This window comes from Rissa tridactyla, chromosome 2 (genome assembly GCF_028500815.1).
Source record: "Rissa tridactyla isolate bRisTri1 chromosome 2, bRisTri1.patW.cur.20221130, whole genome shotgun sequence".
Classification (NCBI taxonomy): Eukaryota; Metazoa; Chordata; class Aves; order Charadriiformes; family Laridae; genus Rissa; species Rissa tridactyla.
In genome coordinates, this window is record NC_071467.1 from 52,118,071 (window position 1) to 52,143,371 (window position 25,301).

General features: G+C 38.1%; 1 protein-coding gene and 1 long non-coding RNA gene across 8 annotated transcripts in view; one reads left to right on the plus strand and one right to left on the minus strand.

Moving 5' to 3' along the window:
* MIB1 (MIB E3 ubiquitin protein ligase 1) overlaps positions 1-25,301 on the minus strand; it is an 84,821-nt gene that overhangs the window by 20,966 nt on the left and 38,554 nt on the right. For 5 of the 6 annotated variants that reach the window (XR_008465124.1, XM_054193401.1, XM_054193400.1 and 2 more), the window contains 4 exons: positions 24,799-24,950; positions 7,188-7,320; positions 6,721-6,807; positions 3,828-3,989 (listed from right to left, as the gene is read on the minus strand). Coding sequence is in view for 5 of the 6 variants with exons in the window: in XM_054193401.1 (XP_054049376.1) it covers positions 3,828-3,989; positions 6,721-6,807; positions 7,188-7,320; positions 24,799-24,950 (534 nt within the window). In the remaining variant the exon portion in view is untranslated. The remainder of the gene's footprint in view (positions 1-3,827; positions 3,990-6,720; positions 6,808-7,187; positions 7,321-24,798; positions 24,951-25,301) is intronic. The other variant, XM_054193403.1, reaches the window with a different exon arrangement.
* On the plus strand, positions 14,389-20,484 carry LOC128906319 (uncharacterized). 2 transcript variants are annotated; one of them, XR_008465126.1, is made up of 3 exons: positions 14,395-14,966; positions 15,081-15,274; positions 16,586-20,484. It is a non-coding gene; the product is annotated as an uncharacterized LOC128906319 (long non-coding RNA). The 2 variants fall into 2 exon arrangements; XR_008465125.1 differs by having other exon boundaries at positions 14,389-15,274.

Here is a 25,301-nt window from a genome sequence, read left to right on the forward strand (position 1 = left end):
CTTTGCTATCACATAGACTAAGGAAATCTGACTTATTTTCCCAATCTTTAAAGGAATTAATAAAAATCAATAAAAAAAAAATACAGATTCCATCAGTTTAACTTGTCATCGTATTCACCAAAAGAAAGCCTTACTGTTTCCCAGACTAAATTATTAATCCTGTTTATCTTCTATTATCCATCACCTTTATTTGCAATTCTACACAAGACAAATTACGAATGCATCCTCGGATAGATTTAAAGGTCCAGATACCTTTATCTGGCCCAGCCCTCCGGAGTCCCAGACTTTGAAGAAAGTAATAGGGAAAGAGGAAGACTTCCCCTTGGTTGAGGAGGATCAAGTGAGAGATCAATTAGACACCCACAATTCCACGGGCCCCGATGGGATACACTCAAGAGTGCTGAGGGAGCTGGCGGAAGTCATTGCCAGGCTGCTGTCCATCATCTTCGAAAGGTCCTTGAGAACAGGCGAGGTGCCTGAGGACTGGAGGAAAGCCAGTGTCACTCCAGTCTTCAAAAAGGGCAAAAAGGAAGAGCCGGGAAACTAGAGGCCAGTCAGCCTCACCTCCATCCCTGGAAAGATGATGGAACAGCTCATTCTAGGTGTCATCTCAAGGCATGTGGAGGGAAAGAAAGCTATCAGAAGTACTCAACATGGATTCAGCAAGGGGAAATGATGTCTGACTAATCTGATAGCCTTCTATGATGGCATGACTGGATGGATAGATGAGGGGAGGGTGGTAGATGTGGTCTACCTTGACTTAAGCAAGGCGTTCGACACGGTCTCCCACAGCATCCTCATACGGAAGCTTAGGAAGAGTGGGTTAGATGAATGGACAGTAAGGTGGATAGATAACTGGTTGAAAGACAGAGCTCAGAGGGTTGTGATTAGGGGCACAGAGTCTAGTTGGAGGTCAGTGACAAGTGGTGTTCCCCAGGGTTCAGTACTGGGTACAGTCCTCTTCAATATATTCATCAGTGACCTGGATGAGGGGATAGAGTGCACCCTCAGCAAGTTTGCTGATGACACAAAGCTGGGGGGGGGGGGTGTGTGTCTGACACACCGGAAGGCTGTGCCGCCATACAGAGAGACCTAGACAGGTTGGAGATTTGGGCAGAGAAGAACCTTATGAAATTCAACAAGGGCAAGTGTAGGGTGCTGCACCTGGGGAGGAATAACCCCATGCACCAGTACAGGTTGGGGGCTGACCTGCTGGAGAGCAGCTCAGCTGAAAGAGACCTGGGAGTCCTGGTGGACAACAGGATGACCATGAGCCAGCAATGTGCCCTTGTGGCCAAAAAGGCCAATGGCATCCTGGGGTGCATCAAGAAGAGTGTGGCCAGCAGGTCGAGGGAGGTCATCCTCCCCCTCTACTCCGCCTTGGTGAGGCTGCATCTGGAGTACTGTGTCCAGTTCTGGGCTCCCCAGTTCAAGAAGGACAGGGAACTGCTGGAGAGGGTGCAGCAAAGGGCTACCAAGATGATTAGGGGACTCGAACACCTCTCTTATGAGGAAAGGCTGAGGGATTTGGGTCTTTTCAGTCTGGAAAAAAGACAACTGAGGGGGGACCTTATCAATGCTTATAAATACTTAAAGGGTGGGTGTCAGGAGGATGGGGCCAGGCTCTTTTCAGTGGTGCCCAGCGACAGGACAAGAGGTAACGGGCACAAACTTGAGCATAGGAAGTTCCACCTAAACATGAGGAGGAACTTCTTTACTTTGAGGGTGGCAGAGCACTGGCACAGGCTGCCCAGAGCGGTGGTGGAGTCTCCATCTCAGGAGACATTCAAAACCCACCTGGACCCGTTCCTGTGCAACCTGCTCTAGGTGACCCTGCTCTGGCAGGGGGGTTGGACTAGATGATCTCCAGAGGTCCCTTCCAACCCTACGATTCTGTGATACCCACACATATTTTAGCAGCACAGGTCCTGCCTTCTTTTGATATACAATTTTGGGCCAAAGGTGGCTTCCTATTAAAACTGTTTACTGGTAAAATTTGGTTTATAGCATTTTTACATTACCTTTATTTAAATAAGGGTACATAGATACAAGTATTGTTCTCACTATTGTCCTCAAAACAACATTTCCAAGATAGTCTGATCTGCTGATCATCTTAAAGAGTTCTCAGGTATATTTTAGCCAGGCTTTACTCCATCTTTTACATTTCAGCCACATCTTGCTGCTGCCATATAAAATTAAAATAAGCAAGTTTTCACCTTGTGCCTCTGAAGGCACATTATCTTCTCCACACCACTTAAACCTCCCAAATTTGTTAGACAAAAATTTTCTCTGCAGCTAAACGAAGTGCAAAAAATTGACCAATAGTTTGATTAGGCTAATATAGGAGGTACTGGTTGCTTGTGATTTTTTTTTTTTTAAAACATTAGAATATTTTTAGGTGATACAATCACATTTTTAGGAGATACAATCATGCAGGGATTTTTCTGTTTGTTTGTCTGTTGTGGCATCTTCCCCACCATCCTTTTTTAAATTATTGTTTTAATAGAAATAAATCAAAAGTGCAATTTTTTGATTTTTTTTAACCAAGAATACACCTCAAACGAAACTAGAAGAAAAACTTAATTCTTTGAAACATAAAATCCCCCAAAACTAAAATTTAAAAAGGCGGTAGAAAAAAAAAAACCCACTTCTTGTGTTAAAAAAATCTTAACAACTGTGGTTTCACTGTGAATGCCACTAATAAGATGGGCAACAGAAAAACCTATTTATGAAATGTTGAATCAGAGAAAAAGTATTTATCTCCCATTCATTCGTTTCACAATTAAATACATGCACACAACACATGCACACCTCTCACAGAGTCCATTTCAGATCATGGAAACAACCGAGTCATAATCACTTTCCTCCTCTCACTTAAGAGGACACAAGCCTTTTCTCACATAGCCCAGTCATATTTTAAATCTCTTTTCAAAGCTTATTCCAGTGTATTTCAGTGAGATTAAGTAACCAGTCTGAAAAGCATTTGTTTTGAACAAAAGCTTTTTAATAAAGTTGGTGGGGTTTATTTTGAACGAAATGCAAAAAACTTATCACCCACACCTAAAATTAGAAAAAATATTACGACACTGGTAACTAATGATTCAGCAAATCTAACCCACTGTTATGTTGTGCATCTTTAAAGTTTAAAGAAAAAAACGCTGTTTGTTTTTCTCAGTCCAAATCACTCCAGAATTTTATTTCTCCTTTGCCTATCTGCAAAACTATAAGCTTCATCTTTGCACATGGGGTTCGCACAGCTTTTTGGGTCTGAGCATTTATTTTTCAATAGAATATTTTGACCTTTATTACCTGGAGTTTCTTTACTATTTCTTTACTACAGCAAAATTTCTGAAATTAACTCTGTCAGAAAGATACATAAGGATAAAAATATGAAGAGTAAGAATGCCTTGTTCTAACACAATGAATTTTCCAATGGTTATAGAAGCAGCTAAACAACTGAAGCTATGAAGACATGCAAGACGCTGAATCACTGAAAACAATTTTAGTCTTATTCTGTACTGTACTACTGTTTATTACTCTTTCTTAAAAGGCTACTTTGGATTCTTTTGGCAGCCATACATGTTCACTATGGAAGATAGATTTGTAGAAACATTTTGAACTAAATAGCCCTATTTTTCTTTAACAAAGATAATGACTACATGTGAAAAGTCCCATATAACAGTGTGACTTCTGCCTACGCTGCAGTTAATGCAAAATATCTACGTAAACTTATGCTGCCAAAAACCAGTTCAACAGTACAGAACTAGACAAATAAAGAGACAAACGTACAGGCAAAAAAAAGGAATAAATAAAAGCATTTTATTTACTGTGTTCTTTGATGGCTCCCAAGCAGTATCTACCTTGCCCACATCTTGCATGTCTTGGAGTTGACGGAGCTGTGACAGGGTGTGGTGTCTCAGGGCTTCATGCAGGGGAGTATCCCCATCTTTATCCTGAATATCCAGCTTAGCACCTGCACGGACTAAGAGCTGAAAAGAGAGAGAACACAATTTAAAACTCAAAAAAAGCTCTTTATTCCTTTTAAAAACAAGCTTCAGGAAAATATCATTTAGGATGCTTTAGCGGGTTCAAAAGAGTTATTTTTTTTTTGTCTTGCTACAATTCACATACTTGGAGCTCAGCCCTCAATTGAAGCATTTATCTCTTTCAAATATCAAGCTTATTTCAGTAGGAGACTAATGCTCTTAAGGAGCTCTACAAGAGATGCTATTTTACAGGACTCTTTCTACTGTCCAAAACCTTTAATTCTTACAAGATAATCTACATATTACAGCAATTTATCAGAAACAGAACAAGTGGGCAATACTTTAGAGATACATATATGTTCTTTACTGTTAGGTTTCAATGACCTAAAAAATCACCACTTCCACACCATGCTAAACTTTACAACTCAATTTACAGTATCCTCCCATTAGCAAAGTAGTTAAGCATGTACTTAGGTTTACCCTTATTCATCAGAAGACATAAAAACCAATGACACTATTAAATACCATCTCAGAACACTTTGGAAAGTAACGAACTGTAAGACTCATCTTTAGGGCTAATTTTAGACACACGTTTTCCAGGCCACATGACATGAAAGCAAGCACAAGGCTGCACAGGCCCTCCTGTTCACATCGCCTTTGCATACAGCCCCCCTCCCCCCCATAATTCAATACACCAGAAATTTCTTAAATACATTGTTAAAACAAATCAGCACATGCTGACAAATAACAATTGCCCCTAAAAACTAAACCCTGCCACTCTTGCTATTCAGAAACCTGTAGGTAGCAGCTGAGGTTTTAACTTTAGTTTTGAGCTTTTGCTACTCTGCAAAATTTGGATTAGCAGCAGAGACAAAAGGCATAGCCTAGAAACAGGGATACATGAAGGGGGATCTCCCACTTCAGAGCCTGCACGCTTGCAAGGATCTCAGCCTCTCAGAACCAAAGAATCTCAAGGCTCCAGAAAAGGCTAAAAGGAAAATAGTTTAAAAGGAATTCAGGACTTAGTTTTCAAGGAAATATTTCCCTGTAATTGACTGCAGGTTACCATTTTCCCCAACCTTTTCTTCCACAAGTGAAACCAAGAAAACTAGCTAGTAGTAGCAACAGTCTCCCACCAACTTTTTACACTCTCTAAATGGACTTACTCTGTCCCAATTTTTTCTTTCTCCTATTTGTATCTTGTGTTTGCCACTAGCTATTTAGTGCTTAAGAGTTTCTCCGGGGGCGGGGGGGGGGCGGGAATAAATCTATAAAAGAACTCTTTTCAGAGCAACATGGAAGCCTTCACTACCATGGAAATTCAAAGCTTTTGCAGAAGTTTGTTTTTTTTTTAAAAAAAAAGTGCAAACCACTACCCTTTGTCACTGCAGCAGGGCTTTTAAAAGAACCCTGCTACCTTTGACCACTATTCCAGAGATGCCTGAGGGTACAACCCAGCCCTGGAAGGTACCCAATAGGAATTAATTTTGAAATACGGAGCCAACATGTTCTTTGCACGGCTGCATGAGTTATTTTAGGACTTCTCAAAGTTAATCCAACACTGAAGTATGGATACTCTACAGGGTCATTCACTTAAGCATTCTCAGATGTAAGCATGTCAGTCCAATACACATACTAGTTCTTTTACGTGCCTACCTTCTGCTCATCTGCTACATTCGTATTGTATTCCCAGGTACCGTGTCGGTTCCAGAAGTGCACAAGAGCTCACCAAATATAGCTGCCAAATAGCTTGCAGGATGCAAGTGACACTGACTCTAGGAAACCATTCTTTTGGTAGCAAGCAGTTCCAGATATAGGGCCATATCACATGTTTCACTGTAATGGGATCATATCCATCAGCCCTTGGAGATGGAGAAACCTTACGGCAAAATAACACCAAACAGAACCGCAGATATAGGTCTGCATAGGGGGGACAATTCTCTGTAAGCCTGAGTAAGAGACAGGTTTTAATATGACTCTCAGTCTACAAAGATAAACTAAAAACATTTACACAGAGGGCCAAGGGCAGGTTGATGTATTCACTCACAAGGAACATCTACAGCAGTGGGTACTTGGTCGGAGCCTCAACAGCCCACACTAGCAATCCAAACACTAAGTCACAGAGGTCCCATATGGACAGTGCACACAGGCCAGAATGGGCAAACTGTGCCAGTAACAAAGTTTCATTAAGCAACCACGCAAGCAAAACAAGAACAGAAACAGCATTACTTTCACTAATAAGGTGCTTCTGTTACTGCTTAAAGCTCTCCCAAGCTAAAACCAGGGAAAATTGCACAGTCAGAAGACTGAAAGGCAGTTAAACTCATGAAAAGATGTTTCACTTACCTACAACTTGCAAACCTATGAGCAAGAGGGCATCAAAAATGCTATCTGAAGGTCCCATTACAGGACTACAAGACTCAGACAAGTAACAGAAGAATATATTCTCCCCTACTCAACAAGGGCAGATGCTGGAATTGGCAGCCACATAGGGGAAACCATAATGTACATGTACAGAAACTGAGCATTCCTGAAACGTCCTTTATATTGCCTTCATATCACCTTCTGTGAAAGTTGGCAGGTTTCTGAATTTATCAAAATTAATCATACAAATATTCAATGGCTACATAATGTTAAATCATTTTTAAAATGTTCATGAAGTACCTATGTCAGCCTCTACCAGCTTGAGTCAAGTACTATTAACCATATGGCTTATTGCAAATAAGATACTTACCCTAACAATTTGTGTATGCTGTCGTTCAACGGCAAGGTGCAGAGCAGTTTGCTGGTTAACGTTCTGGATATCCAGGTTAGCATTACCCTGAAAGACATTCAAAGCATTAGAACACTATCATCCCAGCAATTCATCTGTAGGCAAGGCAGACAATTAGGGCACTGAATACGACCCTGAATATGATTCCTAGTCTCCAGATTTGAGAGAAGTTATTAAATACTTTGATTATTCAAGGTACAGATGATGATCTGTTGAAACAAACTAGGTATCAAATTTTTCAGTCCCTCTGCACCATTAGGCCATTGTAATGATCTCAACGGCAAGTCTGACCTTTAGAACTCACCACATGTCCTTCCCTGCTCCATCACTTCTGCATTGCGACTGCAGGCACCAACAACCCAACTATTTTCACATCAGATGGTTAACTGAAGTGTGACATTTAAATCCTTCCGAGAAAAGTGCCCTACCTGATGCACCAAAAGTTCAGCCACTTCCACATGATTATTGAGAGCTGCCAGATGCAAGGCAGTGTAACCATCATCTTTTTTCTCGTCAACAATCCATGGTCGTGGTAACTTGGACAACAACACACGCATTGCACTGAAATAAATACACAGAGAGGGCATAACGCACATATAACGTATTTGTTGAATGACAACAGGATGATAGTGAAACAATAATTAATTCTCAGAACTACACAGTAGTAGCAGCTAAAATAACATTAGCATTTTTTCAAAGAGAAAGTGGGTGAAGAGCTATACCAGCAATTCCAAACATAATAATTTCATGTTCAGTTCCTTCTAATTAAAGCACACAAACAAGCCATACAATACCCAAAACAGTGTGGGAATTGTATTTTTTTCAGAGGAAATGTTATCTAGCAATAAAAATTACCTTTAAAAAGTATTCACACAAATTCTGAAGCATAAATGACAAAAGTTGTTCCCACTGAAAATCCTGACAGCATTCTTTATTTAATTATTTAATAAGGAAGTTCCACTACATTAGATTTCTTTAAAATCATCACTTTATAAACTGATGCTATTGGCTGTTAACAGTTGAGACTTTCAATTTCCGAGTAAAACTGGACTAAGACTCTTAGGCACAGACAAAAATAAATGCTTAAGCAGTAAAGCAAGTATTAGCGGAATACAGGTATTTTCATAACAGATAGTGGCTGTGTACAGAGACACTGTATCACAGCAATGCCTAGTACTCCACCCCACTTCTGTATGTGCTTGCCAAGATGCCTACCAAAGGAAGGGGATTTATTATCTTACACCTCAAATTCAAGGGTGGTGAAGAGCAACCCAATTATTAGAGTATTAAAGCAGACTAAAAGCCCTGAAGTCCAAAGACTGCAATGTTAAGGGTATTAATAACACAACACAAAACAAACAAATTGGTCAGTCTTGTATTCACTCAGAAATCCACTTTTCTCAAGCTCATGTGTCTCCACTTAGTTTTTGGAATAGGTAAGTAACCAAACTTAATTCCCTTATTGTCTTAGCTTTATAAGCATCACATGCAGCTCCCTTATGGCAGTTCCTCAGAGATAAAAAGAAAACCAGGAACTGCTATAATCTTGTGCCAGGAAACCTCTTTTATCATCTAATCTTTCCCTACCACTGAAGCAACATGCTACTTAAAAGAGAAAGAGAGCTTCTTCACAAAATTCAACATTTAAAATCCAAGTAAATACAAACTAATGCAAGTGGAACCACTCAGTCACAGACCTCCTTGCAAGGCTACAATTGAATTAAATAGCTCTTCATTAGCCACCCGATACTCAAAATGTGAGATCTCAATAAGCCTCAGAAATATCCTCACAAAGTAAGTTTCTCAGTTTTTAATTAAAAATATTCTCAACAATAAGCTCACTGCACTGCAAAGTAATAACTGAGCTCCTAATTCATTCCAGTCTGTTACCTTGAACATCCACACTGCTATTCACTCCTAAGCTCTCTTTTAGAGTAAGCCAATGAGTTTCCTGTTAAAAAAACAAAACACACAAACGAAAAGTTGTCACTCTGGGGATAGCTCGCTCCAATGACCCCTCCTGAAAAGCACAGCTAAGAGGCCATGAGGTAGACTACCCTACCAGTAAGAACGTGCACTCCTTCCTACACACTGCCTGGACACTATCCTAACAGACTCGGACTTCTTAAGCGTCTCCTCATGTTCTCCTGCTACTGGACTGAGTATGCAACATAAATCCTCACTTTCACACTTAACGCATGGTTATTATACTTGGCAGTTGCAGGATAACAGTCACCTTTTTCCTCAGATTCAGTGTTTGAAGGAACCACAACTAAGCAACTGTATCTGCAGGCCACAGGACCACTTCACACAGGAGACCCATGACCAACTGCTGCATGGAGCGTCCACACCAGGCTGCTCTAGAGGCTCATCCTCCGCAGAACGAACACCAGCAGCTGGCCAGGAACCAAATGCATTTTGCAGCCTGTGGTTTATCTCACTCTTTTCAGACTCCATCAGAATCCCAGCTTCCTTGAGGTAAGCAAATAAATAAGAAATCATTCTCAACCTCTTTGAATTTTTTGTTTTCCTGGCAGGAGTAAGCTTCTCACTTCCTCACAGTCCAAATTACTTACAGCAAAATAAGACAACACCACTTAACAGATTGTACATTGCTCATTGTGAACCATTGCTCAGCTCCTATTCATAACGCCTTCTACAGCTTTGTCACGTGCTAGGAAGAAAGACTAGAATATTTGGAAAAAACCAACAAACCAAACCCACACCAAAAAACAAGCCACCAACATCAATTCTTGGAGAGACTGATTTATGCAGGGGTTTCCAAAATTAATGATATAATTTAGTATAACACAGGTTACGAAAGCTTTATGAAATGTGGCAAAATACACAAATATTAGTTGCATTGATAAACATACTTTATTTTGTAATTAAATTACGTATTTTCAAATCTAAGATACAAATGTGTCTCTAGTTTGCAACATCAGAACTGTATTAACTGACTTAATACTTTGTACGCTATGAAAAAATTCACTCATCCTAATACTTGCAAGAGTGTAGCCTTACCAGAACTCTTTCAAACCTTTTTCCATTTAGTTTGACGTCAAATACCAGGAAGATTTTTGTACATTTTTGGATGCTTTTAAAATGCATTGATCCTACCAGAAGGACCAACAAAACAAACAAACAGCTTCTAGGTGTAATAGATCTCTATCTTACTTTTCATAGTGAAGCATCAGAGGGACAGTAACTACTCCTCAGTTGTTTCTGGCTACACAAGCTAGAGACCACATCTCTCTCTCTTCCAGACTGTGCTAAATTACTGGACAACAGGATGGAAGGACAGTTTTATGGACATGACACCTTAAAAATCTGCAAGATATTAATATGCTACAAATGGCAAATTCTTTTAAGATGTTCAGTGGCTGCATCCCCCTTCTCATTAGCTGCGAGGTAGTTTGTTTCCGCGCATAAGATCCTGTTCCTTCACACTGCAGCTTTCCTTCCTACAAGCTGTTCTATTTTGCAGGATTTTCTAGAGCTGCTGTCAAAATTTTGACAGCTTAGCTAAGTGGCTACCATTCAGAACAGTAGTCACTGGAACAGTCATATTAATGAATTAATGTCACATGCCAATTACACAGTAATTCTTGATTCACTTTTCCATACAAAGTACTAAAGAAGCCAGGTTGTACTGCTCCATTTTAAGGACTACAACACTTGCTTTTATCTTGTATATATTAAAACTTGAAATCAGCTCATGAAAACTCTTCAGGCTGTCATCTTCAGTGTATTCAAGTGTACAGGTTACATAGCTAATTGAGTAGCTTCAAAGATTATTGATAAAGTGCTGAAAAGCCTTATGAAAACACTGAAATTGTGTCATTGTTATGGTATTTAAAGATTGTTACTAATAAAAAAAATTGTAACAGGTAAGCTTTGGCATTTGCTGGTCTGCAGTATTTTCAGATTAGCAGCAAGTTGATAAAAATTTTGGGCCCTTTTCAGTTGGATGATCTTTTTGCAAGTTTTGAAAATTTCTAGATGGGACAACAAAAGAAAAACTTCAGTGAAAGTTTTTGAGGAAGTTGTAAAGCTTTGAAAGAGGTGAGGAAACTATTTCTTCTTTCATACGAGCTAAACACCTGCTCAGTGAAAAATGTAACGAGAAAGCAAATGTGTTTACAGGGGGTTGAGATCAAGGTATCTGTTGCTTTCACAGGCCCAGCTGTTGGGGTTACAGCGAGTTATAAAGCCCACCATAATTCATCCCCATAAAACAACAGTCCAGGCTCTATTAGTTAGAAGTTATTTGGTAGAAGGAACACTCATTTATATTGTATTGCATTTAATTTGAGATGTAGAAGAATAACAGCAAATACTGCTGAATCACCTTTAATTTGACCTTGCCACATAATTTTTTTTTTTTATTATTCAGGTTTTTAGAGTCTGGAACCACAATTTAACATATATATGATGTATTAAAATTATAAATAGCAGCAGAATGAAAACTCAACAGCATGAGTTTTATATTTGCAACATAAAATGCATCACAGATCTGAACAATACGCTAATTCATTTTCAGACACAGAGCAGTTGTTTCAAACACCAGTTACCAATGTTAGACATACAAAAAAACCCAACATCATTGTTATGACCAAAAGTTTTAACATATAATTATCAACCAATATATAAAATCTCTTTCCTTATGCAGTATTTTACTCATAGAATTTTTACAGATGCTCATCAGCATTACCTGAGAATGCCACATACAATAATGTACTTATTTGAAAAATCTACAAGATAAAAAGTACTTGCAGCAAGATGAAACTAGCACCTTGCTATATGGAAAAGATTACGGATTTAGCATTCTTAACTGCAAAGGCATCCTTCCACCCTGTTTAAAAAAATATATATATAAAGAAAAACTAGAGAAGATTCTCTGCTACCAACTGCAATTCGACTGCAGAATGATTTAAGCGGCGAAGGTTGGGGCTTTGTGGGATGGTGGTGGGGTGGTTTTGTTTGTTTCACCTTTTGGGGTTGTTTTTTTTCTAAAGAAGAGATACTTAGGCATAAAAAAAATAAAACAGAGAGGCTACTTCACAATCAGCATAAGTAAATTTAACTTAAATGGCTACTGAAAGACACAATCCCACTTTTCTCTGCACTTCAATTCCTGCTTTATGTTGGCTCCGTAGAGAGACACATCACTGTCTAGCAAGTGAAGCAACCTGCCCGATTCTTGATTTGGCAAGTTTGCTTTCAGACAGATCAATGAGATAATGCAACTTTCCCTGCAACTTCACGATCACTGGAAGCAATAGGCATAAGGAGATGATGAAGTTAAGAGCTGCAGGGAGGGCAGACTGCCCTTTCCAGAAGCAAAGTCTTAGGTCAGCATAAACTTATCAGGAATCATATCTCTAGGGGTTGTAATGATTTAGTGCACTTTCTACTACAAGTTGCTCTACTCTCCCACCATTCTCCTCCCTCGGGTCAGCTTTCCACTGTCTCAGTGTGACAAAGAAGATATTTTACAGCAATCCTGGCTTGAAGTATTCCCCCCCAAAACACACACACAACCTCTTGTCTGCTTATGTCCACCCCTGGCTCAGCTAAATGTGTTCACCTGTTTCCTGTATGGCCTCAAACAGTTGAGGAAACAGATCAGATTTAAAGACAGTTTCCATTGCAAAGTTTTCTTTTAAGGCTGTGTACTCTGACATGCATTTTGCAACACAATAGAAGTGAGACTACCTTTTACTAATCCCTTTCTTGTCCTCTGACTACCACCTCTGCTCAAAAAAAAAAAAAAAAACCACACCAAAAAGTGGTCCCAACACAGCACCTTAAAGGTCACCCCTTTTTGTTGGATTATTTCTCATACAGAATAGTACTCTGAGCCTGCTCACTGTGAAGCCAAAGAAATATTTGTACCAACATAGTGCAAGAAGTAACACAGGAGCAGGACAGTGCTATTTTTGGCAACGATATGAACTTAAGTGCACGTCAGCCCACAACTTCAGGCCAAATCAGTTCCCTGATCTGGCTCACACCACACTCGCTGTGCAGCACAGGGAGTTACGCTGGAAAAACAAAGAAGGAAGTATCCCTCAGGAACGAGTAACAAAGAACAGATTAATACCCTAGACTGGTATTACTGAGCACGCTGTATCCTGAAATTAGAGATTAATATTTCGTATCTGACTGGTGGCTCAGTTGGCACAAGTTTAAGTAGACAGGCTGTTGCCTTCTTTTTGTCTCTCAGATTTTCAAGTATCTCTTGGTATTGGAAAAATCGATTTCAATATATGTGAAACTTAAGAAACAACGAGGCACATAAATTTACATGGAATTCACAAAGACATCTTCTGTACTAGCCTAGATCTTACACAACAATTTTGTCTTCAGCATATGATTATGAAATTGAAGAAAGAGAAACAAAAAAGTGTGACCTTTACCAGAAAGCTATACTGCAACAGAAGTTACGGGGTAAGCAGCTACCAAGCACAGGACAAAGTCAACACAAAAAGAAGCAGCAAGGAAAGTGTAAGTCCAAGATAGTGGTCCATTCAGGACTTTGCAATTCACACCCCACCCTACAGTAATAAACTTTAATATATTAGTAACTAGTAATTACACCAGTATTCACTGAGGTGACATTTTCATTTGATAAGTTTAATTTTAAATTGAGAGATTTTTCTCTGCTTTTTCACTCTTCTTGCTCCTGAGCAACATAAAGAATTTTGTTTGAAAAATATAGAGAAAGTCATCAAATATTTGGGTTCCTGAGTGTTCTATTTAAATGGCTAAATTTCAGTAGCTTTATCCTTTTCTGAAGAAAACAATGCATACGCTCCCTATGATTATGAAAATCCCCCATTTCATATTTTGGATGTGTATTTACTGGTCTTGTTATAGGCCAATTTTGTGCATATGAAAGTCTGATTAATGGACTGAGATGTTCACTTGATTTCTTTTTTATTTATTTCTTCTAAGACACTTTAGGTTTTTTCAAAGAACAGTAGCACCTAATTTACGAGTGCATTTATTTTTTGAAAGCAATTTTATAGCTAAGCATTGTAAACAAAATACTATGGAATTATTAAGCATAATTGTATGGAATGATACGAATTTACTAATTAAAGCAAAGGTATTTGTTTTTCAAATAATTTCTAGCTTGATTTGAATATAGAAATGTGGGGCCACAAACCAAAACCAACTTCTTATTTATAAAATAACAGTATGATTTGCAGTTGAAAACTTAAAACAAGGCCGCTTAGACCCCAGGTTAAACAGCATGTTGTTCCCCATGGCATTTTGCACTGATCAAGAAACCAGGTTACACAACCTGCCGTGGCAGCGCAGGATATTTATTGTTCTATATCTGCGTGAAGTCCTTGCCTTGCTACTAGCAGGGCTGCCTTTTTTTTTTTTTTTTTTTTATCCTCTCTCTCTCCTCCCCCCCCTTATGTTTCTAAGTATAGTGACAACCTCATCGGGGTTTACTAGTAGCAGCGCAAGCTCAGTGAAAACCTGGGAAATCTAACTGGAAACACGAGAGAGAGCGCTTTATTTGGCAGTGCTAAAAAAACCTGGGGACAAATGGCTGAGCGCAGTGGAAGTGCAGGCTGCACAATCAATAGGCAGAGAGCCGGATAGCGGCTCCCGCCGCGGCCGGATCGACAATCGACAGCTGAGAGACTATTTTTTGCAATGGTTGACTAAATATGGTCAGGGAAGAGAGAGGCACAAGAGAGCCCGTTTGCCTGGGAGTGCATGTTTCAAATGCTTAGCCGCCTATAAAGCCGTAACAGTTTTGCTCGTGCCCTCTGAGTGGGAAATACGGTTAGTGTCTTCTGTAGTGTGCGTGCAGGAGCCCTGACCTCGCCAGCAGACTTGACCTCTGAAGATGGAAAGTAGCTTCAACACAGACCTGCCTACAGTTAAGCCTGGAAACATAACCTCAAGCAAGAAAAGATGCAGTGCAATATCTAAGGAACTAGAAGAAACCAATATTTGCCGGGGGAGGGGGGAGACGATCGCGCTTTTTTTTTTTTTGTGCTTTTTTTTTTTTTTGGAAGCGACTCCAACTTTTGGGGGCTTGGTTTTTGGTTTTTTTGTTGGGTTTTTATTTTTCTTTTTGCCTGTGATTATTTTCATCTGACAGTGGGCTAAGTTCACCTTCCCTTGGCTTCCTAGCATCTATCCTTGGAGTCTTTAACTCTCAGTCCAGCAGACACAAGGTATAATTTCTATACAACATCATCCATATTTTAGCATTCCAAGAAAGGCAGCAGGTGACCATTAGGCACCAGTCTTTATGCTTTTTATTCTATTTTATTTTTTCCCTTTTTAAGTTTTATCTATTTAAGGTGGTGAGGTACTGTATGCACCGACATTCGCCCCCCCTTGCCTCCCCCTCCCATGTAATGAAGAGCTGATTCAGCGAATAGAGTGAGCGAGCACTCAGGATGAGATGGCTGCTGCTGATGTGTCTCTAGGTCATTACCTCTCTTCCAACTGCAAATGCTGCATGATACTAAGCTTACAGGTAATAGAACATCAAGAGACCTGCATTATTCTGCACGTTTAAAGGATGCCTATGACTTTCTGCATGTGTAACTTATTTACTAGAATGTTTTTTTTTTTATTGTTATATTAATCCCTCCACTCTGGGAACAGCTTAATTTTGAGTGTGTTAAAGTACAAAGCATTTGTAGTGTAAAGCGCAGGTTGAAAGAAAACAACATTAGTCCAAATTTCATAGCAAAAAAAACCCAACTTGCTTGGTAGGTAGAATTCTGTTTAAAGAAGATAAACTCAAAAATTGCAATGCAAGTAACTGATTGTTCATTTCAGTGAAATATATTCTTATCTTCCTACGCACAACTAAAAAAAAAAAAAGCAACTTTAAAAAGAAAAGCTAATAAACAGTGTGGTAGTGCAACGCTGAGTTCTCAAGTAGATCTAAGCAAAATTTTCAAGGTGCTTTATCTAAGATGTACATGAAAACAACCTACTTAAAAACTAGAATGTGACTGCTGTGATTCTAATGCTGCATTGCTGTTTCTCCTTGTAGTACTGTGCTAGCTACTGCTACACTCTGATTTGCTCTCTATCAGCTGCACTAGGTTTTTGTCATGAGCTGCAGAAATTCTTCCTTCCTCTGCTCTCGGCTTTCCTTACGACTGTTACGTTTACTAATTGTTAAGCTTATTTCAAATTTACCTTCTAATGCTGTAAAGACAAAGCTTACTCTCTACTGTAACCCAAATCAACTCCTGAAATGCAAATTAAGCAACCATAAGCTATATCTGACAGCCCCTTAGAAGTCAAACCCGCACTGCACATCAAATATTTAACTACCCTTCCAAACCACGGTGCACAGAGTCTAAAAAACGGGGTTGAACTTGGAGTTTGTCTCTTTGAGGGCTTGGGGATTTTTTGGTGGGTTTTTTTTTAGTTGTCATAAATATTTCAAGTGTGGACAGGATTTTGACTGAAGCAGGTGAGTGCCAATTTTACAAAACAAGAAAAGCTGCTTGCAGAACTGTTGAATAGGTATTAGCTTTCACATGTGACCTTCGGCCTAACAATCCAAATCCTGTCACAGCAGTTAGAGGTTGTTTTCTTAATTCAATGTCATCACCTTTACGATAAGCAGGATCACCAGTGGCATGTGCTGTTATTACTTTTTTTTTTTTTTTTTTAAAACCCTCTTAACTACAGCATAAATAAGTATAAAGCTGTAAACAGTTTGCAGAATACCAGATGGGATGCAAAAAGCATGGAAGTGGGATCGGGGAGGGCAGGAAAATAAGTTTATAACTGCTATATTAGACAAGTCTATGCTTCCCTTCAGGATGCTAGATGCAAGCTGCACACCAGCATGGAAATCTGCTAGAAGACCTCGGAGGAAGCTGAAGTTTTTACAGTGGAATACAACTACTAATTCCAAGAAAACATGCTGCAAATCTACCAATGATTCAGCTCTCCACTCAAACGTGGTCACTCAGAACGAACAGCAAGAGGCTGCAAAAGTCTGGAAAAGCACTTCTAATGTCCCTGCCATGCCAGAACAATGAACTATAACCGGCTTTAAGCCACTGTGCAGGTAAATTGCATCACAAAGTTCAGTTAGCAAGTTTATTTTCTAACATCAGTTAATCATAACATTGTTCTTCCAAAGAGCTGTCAGTCTGAGTTTTACCAAATGACAGCAAGAGAAAGCAGCAAAATACTTTGCAGGTTCATCTGGAAGGTAGTCGAGCAACTTTATGTGTACCTGCTCAGAGTACATACTTCTTTATGTACCCATATGAACATACAATGCTATGGAATGTAAAGAAGTATGTATTTTTGGCAGGCATGGAACAACCAGTAAGAGGAAACTAAACAGCTGTTGGAAGAAACAGGTTTCCCTCTTGTTTGAATGACATTCATGTGACAAATTAACTTGCTAAGGGTCAGCTGGTATTGCCAAAATAACTCATACTTGCTTGTAACAAATCACAAAACATTAAATTAAGTGACTATAAAAGCGGGTAGGAAGAACTGTTAACAACTGATAAGCAGAACATTAGTGGTAAACAAAGAATTCAAAACAAGGCTGGAAATGAACCCTTAAAACACACCAATTAAGATTGCAGCAGAGCTGCACAATTTATCATTACCAGCACTCCTCACTTAATAGATCCTAAACTAATCTTAAAAGCCTGACTATCAAAACTTATCTCATTAAAAACAAGCCATTGTTCTATTAATCACAGCCAGCTCTGTGTACTTCAGATGTTAATATTTAAATTTACATCTACCATAGAATACTTAATCTACAGGCTGCAACTACAAGTATAAACAACTAAGAAATTAAGGCTGTGATTTAAAGAAAAGGATAGCCCAAATAATCAAGTATGATAACTTCTGTAATTTAACGTGAGACTTAAGTTAGAATTTTCTCCATATCAGCACTTATTATGCTCACTGAGCTCTTCGATACAAAGTGCAGTGTCAGGTTTATGCACAGAAAGCGACAACACAGAGATTTCTAGGCCACAGTTGCTAGTCAGCGGATTAAAGCTATTGACAGACTCCTAAATGAAAACACAAATGACAACTACAACCTAGAAGGTAAGTTATCTTAAATACTATTTTCAAATAAGCTGAATCTATTTAAAATCCAAATTTAAGAAAATTGGCCACGAAAATATGAATTTGTAGCATTCAGAAAATTTTAAGAACTACATGAGAAATAGTCCTGCAACAGTTTCAATTTCTAAAAGCAGTATTAACTAAAATATACCAGTGCACACTGTCCCTAAGTAAAGACAGTCAACATCAAATTCAGGAACAAGGAAAAATATGACGAAAGACTTCCTGGCTCATCAATCCAGCCATTCCTATTCATGACAGCAGCCTTCTAAAAGCAGTTATTAAATAGGATATGTCCATAAGTAGGCACATTTGGCCCAGATTAAAGATTCTAACTGTACCCGTGTGCTTACTAAAATGTTTGGGAGAAAAAAAAAAAAAAGACAATGCACCAGTTTTAGATGGAGAATCTTATTTTTAAATACTCACATAATTCTCAATTAGCTAATGCTATACATAGCCTGATATTTTTATTACCTGAAACCACAGAATAACATATATATAAGAATAAACATTATCTTACCAGAATCACTTTCTTAAGTAAAATCTTAATATTTGTTTTAAAGCTATTTCTCTTATGAGCAGATATTTTGGCATGAAGACTACAGTATCCTAACATCTAAATTAAAACCTGGCTTATAGTGGGGAAACAAATCAAGTTGTAGTAGCTTTTTTAAATGGAGCAATGCTATTGAACTTGATCATGATCACAGAAGCAATTTGGTATTACCAACAGTTTTACACAGGGGTTAATTGCTAAGCATTTACTTCTTTTCATGAAGAGTTCCTGTCCCCACCACCAATTGATGTGGCTTCCACTATATCACCAGACCAAGTTTTTAACAGCTTAAATTTATTTTGAAAGGTTTTTGGTTACAATTCATCATGTTGTGCTCTTTCGTGTCTCCTTTGTATAACATTGCAATGCTATTCCGAAACAAAATGACAGTTCAGAGTGATACAGAAGTTAAAATTATACGTTGACATTGCTTCCTGCTAGTTCATGTTAGCATATCTCTAAGAATACATATCCAGTCACTCTAAAATGTCACATCCATCACTTAGATCAGCTGTTCAGTTTTAACTGAGCACACGCTGAACTTTGGGCATCTGCTGACACAGTTGTAACTCAAACATTTCAACTGTGTGAGTGACAGGGATAACAGATGCTGACATTATCAAATGCTACACGGCTTTTTTTTCCACGGCCGTTTTTTGTCCCGATATGGCCAGTACATGAAACTCTATTGCCATCCAAAAGCGCACTTGAGCAGCTGTATCTGTAAAACAGTTCCTGTATAACTGGTAAAAATAGAAACTAATTTTATAGCCATCTTCAATGCTTAAGTCCAAGCGACACACCTGCTATGTTTCTATTAGGATACATGGTGTTGGGAATATATTTACATAAATCTTCTCACCAACATCAGACTATGCAACAAACAGATGTAGACTATACTTGACATACTCATTACTAGTGAATGGCTTGAATGAAGGTTGCCCCCTACTTCCCACTGCAGTCAAAGCTCAAAAAGAATTCGGCACAGAACAAGAGCTACGTGAGCACGCACAAACGTATTAAGGTTCTTAATTTATAAGAACTCAGATGCAACCCCAGATAATTCTTTAAGAGCTGTATTTTTCTAGCACTAAATGCTTTTACATATATGATCAAGGTAAAAAAAAAAGTATTTATCCTGCTATGTTATATAATCATTCCTAAAAAGTTAATACTAACCAGAGATATAGTAATGGAATTGAAAGCACTTGACATTTATACTTGTGCTAACCAACTACACCATTAAAGCAGCTGCAAAAGGGAACCTGCCAGAAAGTGAGTGGGGAGGAGGGTGCCGGGGGGGGAAACCGAAACCTTCTTCCCCAGTGAAGTTTAACATACAGAGGCAAGGGAGCTCTACATGAGTACAAACTGTAAGACCGGTTCCTGGTCACTACTCTAGAATTTCATTATTGCAGACAGAAAAAAAAGTTAAAACTGTAATTATAATTTGATTTGAGACTCATCCAAAGAGCCTCAAGGAAATACTCGAGGAAGGAACAAATCCAGATACTGTACAGGCCTTTCTGGTACACAGCTTTCAATTTTGCCGTCTCCAAATTAGTGAAGGAATTTAAATTTGCACTGACTAGAAACAAAACACGTAACACAGAAGAAAGCTACATGTTCTTTGTGAACTGTTCATTTACTTAAAAACATGTTACTGAATTATAATCTTCCTGCACACTCCAATGCTTTGCTAAAGCTGGTAAAATGGAACCAAATCACCTCTTCAATGGATTTGGTCCCCTTCAACCAGCTGTAGCTATGCATTGATCACTACAGGATTTCTCAGAACTGAAAAACTGGACATTAAGTCTGCTCAGAGTAATCGTGCAGTCCTCTCTGCAGTTGTGTTCAATTATTCTAGGCAGCTTGAGGATGGAAGGTAACAAGGAGCATAGAAAATTCTGTGTTCCAAAATTTCAAGGTTTTATTTGTAAATAAACAGCTACTGGTGTTTAATATGCTGTCCACATGCAGCAAAAAGTGATCTCTTACAACATTTATAAAAGAAGATAGGTAAACAGTGAAATAAACGCATTTTCCAATGATTCATTGTCTCTTGTATTTTTCATCAAGTCTGTTGCCCTTTAGCAGAACTGACCAAAAAAAAAAACTGGTCAAAAGGAAGCAATTGTGAACAGCATTGGTAATGTAGGGCAGGTCTACCCCTCTTTTCTTTCTACCCCCTCCCCCTGCCTTTTTTTTTAATCGCACAAGGGAGGAAACTCCACAGGGTAGGAACTGTATTCACTATCTTGTACATCCTGGGCATATTATTTACTATTTAAAGATAACAAATTTGTCACTGACCTCAACAGCGACAGGCTAATCTGCCATCTAATTATAGGTCTGCTTGTGGAGATGATATTCTTTCTCCAAACCAGCTTGAACAAAAGTATTATTGCAAAGTATTTTCTGACATAATTCTTTAATAAGAGGTTTTAGGAGCATGCTTTTTTTGCACTCAGCTTCAACTAAGCTTCAATCTACACTTACTGTCAGAACTGCAAATACAAAAGCAGAAAATAACTTTTACTGGTTTAGGAAATAATTGTACAACTTTGATTACCTCACAACTTAAACTTTCTGTGAGGACCTCCACGACAATACAGCACAAAAGTCCCTGAGACACTCATTAACACTAAGTACAGGTGAGAAACCCCACCTGTCAAATAAATTGCTAAAAACAGTTATAGAATTCCACTGCCAACCTATTCAAACTGTCTGCAAGTCTGAAAACAAGGAGAGAACTACTAAATAAGACAACCATGGGGAAAAAAAGTATAATTCCATTTTAAAATCACAATGTCCTACTTGCTAATTTATGAACATAAAGATGACATAGTCCTTGTTGTTGGGCAGCAATATATGAAATCTGCATCCTACCCCAGTATTTTAATTTTTGATTTGAAGTCCAGTAGAATTTATTCCTCTGAAGAACTGGTCATACGCATGTGCAAAGTCATGTCAGCTCAAAAAGCAGCCTTTATTTAAGAAGTTAGCTACAGTGTGAATAATGCTCTCTTCACAAGATATAATGCAAATCTAAAACTAACTGGGGCAACGGATATAAAATACGCCTACACTTCACAGTCATGTCTTCAGCCCAAAAAAATCTGAAGTCACAGGTATGCGAATAGATCAAACATAATCAAGAGCTGATAACACAGCAAAAATAAGCAATCTGTACAGTATTTTCAAATTTGACTCTCCTTTTTTCTGTCTGAAAAATCTCATTAACACTGAACAGGCAAAGTCTGCCAAGCTTTGACGTTCACAGTACTTTGAAAGAAGTCCAAAATAAACGCACTTTTAGTACGACTGACTCAGTTAAAAATTATGAGCAAGAAACCACGTATTAAAATCTTAACTTCCCCGCGCTTTATTTAAAATTTCTTTTTAGCTCTCTCTCTCATGCATGAGTTTAAAGCTGCCTACAGCATAAACTGAAAAACATCCATTCTACATTTCAATACTATGCATTAGCATGAAAACCAGAAGTTCTCTTTCTCTACCAAGTCACAAGGTATGAAGAGAAGCAAATTATTAAGAGGAGAAATAGTCCACTAACTGCTCTTCAAAACATACCATAACTTGACTTCCAGAACACGCTGCCAAACTGTCATGGAAGGTAAAGTGCTGAGAAAAATCTAAGCTATTTGACATAAATCACTGTATTTCTTACAATACTTGTCTAATACTCAAATGTTTAAAAAATATATTTATTTTCGTATAAAATTAAAAACTTTCAAGTGTTCTACTCAGCATAGTTTGTGTGGGTTTTTTTCTTGGAGATCTATCTCCCTACTGTTAGCAAAGATCATAGCTCAAGCAAGAAGCAGAATAGGGTTTGCACTGAAAATGAAATTGGTTCGAAATACCTGTTTGATATCAACTGTAAAAAATTCTACAGAAATCTAGCTCACTTCATTGTGGTATCCACACACTTAACACATGCATTTGTTTTATTATCGTTAACAAGGAAGATGGATGCGGACTTCATCAATACTTACATACACAGCAAGTATTTTAGTTTTCTAAGTACAGATATACACATATGCATACACGCTTATATACATATATGAATACATGTTTAAGTTTTATGAAATAACATTTATAAAATAGCATAATGTAATTAAATATTTGACCTTAAGGGGAATTTAGTGCACTGTATTCCATATAAGGCATGACAGCCTGAAGCCACAAAAACTCCAGCTAGGTGAAATAGGAAAGCTTAGATTAGAAAGTCCTTAAGTAAGGTTTGTAAGGTTTCAAGAAGAATATATTACATACTGCTTGTGACCCATACCGGCTACAAGCTGAAGTTCAGGGAGTTATTTTTAAGAGTGTTTTAAATAGCTTGTGCTCAGTGCATTTAACAGATTAGTAATATCCATTGTTCTGTAACAGATTAGAAAAGCAAAGTGGCAAATACGAAACTTTGGTTTCATTCAGAAACCATCCAGTGGTAGAACACTACAGAGTCAACAATGAAAAAAATGACTATCACTAAAGATCTTAAAGAAAATAGAACTTAACTCCTCAATCAATCAAACTATTACAATGATTTTTTGACTAGGGGGCTGGGGTGGGAATTAAAATTATTCAAGATAGATTTCTTTTGATTTTATTGTCCTTAATTTCTTCCCAGGCTGATGTGTAAAGTATCTAATGCTGTGAACAAATGAAAATACTACTTCCATGATGGAGACAACATTCTCTCTTTTTACATGCCTCAGAAGTGCTCAAATGTAACTGCAACCAAAACAATAGATATCTAACAGCTTTAGATATCTGACTGGTTTAGATGCAAGTTTCCCCCTGTATGGGGGAACCTACACAGGGTTCAAATCATTAATACTGGAAACACTTTCCTATTCTTCCAATAAAAACATTCGTAAAACTCTGAAAAACTCTGAAAAATTGCAATATGTCTCACATTCCACCAACCATCAAACTGACCCAGTCTGAACTACAATTTGGATCCCTCCATCAAAGAAAAAGCCTGCCACTCCTAAAACATTCACCCACAGTAAAATCTTTAGCATCCCTATGAAAAGCCTTTTTTTCCATACACTTTCCTGCATCTCATATTGACATCACGACCCTGCAAACCAACTACCACAAGAGCCTAAGGAAAGCATCACAAAACAAAAAACTAAAAAAACCACCCTGCTTAGGTAACTGGAGACGGGAAGCAGTACGCCTTCTTCATATTTACATAATGCCATTAGCAATTCACATTAATTGAAGATGTTACCAAGTCAGACTTGAAGAGTTGTCTTCTGAATGCCAAAAAATAAGCTCCCTTCACTAGGTCCTTGACGCGTTCTCTTACAAACCTTTTATGAGCACTGTAGACAACTGTAAACACGTTTATTGTTCCTACCAACACTTCCAACCTCTACTTTTACTTTGTGAAGTGTGACTCCATTCCCTATCAGTCTTGATGGCTATATTCTAACAGACTAACCCAGATTTTATTACCATATATTAATATATAGCCTTATTTACCAAACTTAACTGAAAAGTAGAATTTAGTAGTAAAGTTAAACAAGTAAACACACACATTTCTTATTTCATGTAAACTATACTGAGTTCTCCAACATACGATAAAATATTGAAGTCTTGCTAGAATGACAGCTCTGCAGAATACCATTTATCCACAACGTAATAAGCAACCACCAATGCAGCAAGTTTTCCATTAAGTTCTACCTAAGCAATAGTTTTTGAAAGCTATCTTAACTGAATATTGAATGTAGATGTATAGTATGCAGCTAGCATAAAACAAATTATGCCTTAAACCTAACTTTTTCTGATGAGCTCCTATATAAAATTTGAAATCAGAAATTCCTTCTATACATACTTCTAAAAAAATAAGATTAAATGTTTCTTATACTGACAAATACAATTTTATGCAACAATCCTAAGATCACCTTATAACTGCATGATATATTTAATAATTATTCACAAATAAGTACTCCTCAAAAACTCAAGTCCCTTTCCCAATTCTAATATTCAAGAAGGGAAACATTTTTACAAATTCTACCTTAAGAGTCCATCTTAAGAGCTTATTTAACTTACTTATGAAAACGTTTATTGGCAAAATTTTACTGCCACCACAGGAAATTTCCCAGGGATTTGGAGTTACCTGAATACAGCATTAAACTGAGCAGACTAGTAGCTTCATTCTAATAATGGCTTCCCAAGTACTACAAAGATGCATATCTAAGCAACATCAAAATTTAAGAAATATAATTACATGAAGGTTTAAGGATCTTTTGAATACCGTCATTCTACCCACCCATGCACCTGTTTTCCTTTTACAAATGATAAAATAATCTTTAAAAACAAAGCTTTACCTAGGGTTTCCTCTTAGAGCAGCGTGGTGAAGAGCATTAAACCCGTTGTTGTTGGTGATAGTAACATCTGCTCCAGCTTCTAACAATACAGCAAGGATGTCATCACGCTTTTTACTTATTGCATCATGAAGTGGAGTGTCACCTTCAGAATCCTAAAACCAGAAACAGCTCACATCAGTTTTTGCATGCATGCACATTAAAGAACAAAATATGCTTAATTATCACCAGGAAAACTGACTACACAAACACAAAACAGCCCTTCAGACCCTAAAGTGTTGCTACACTGCAGACTTCAGAGCAAGCTGCTTCTGATCTTGCTCTGGTTTTGCAAATGCTTCAGGGGGTAATCCTACCCAGGGCTCCAGTATTCTATGATTACACGACTACCAGAACTCAAACACAGAGCTCAAGTATGCCTTGCATCTGATAGGACTGAAGACACTGGCGTAGACATCAACTTCTATATGCCTCATATCCATATCTCTATGCTCAAGTTAGAATCT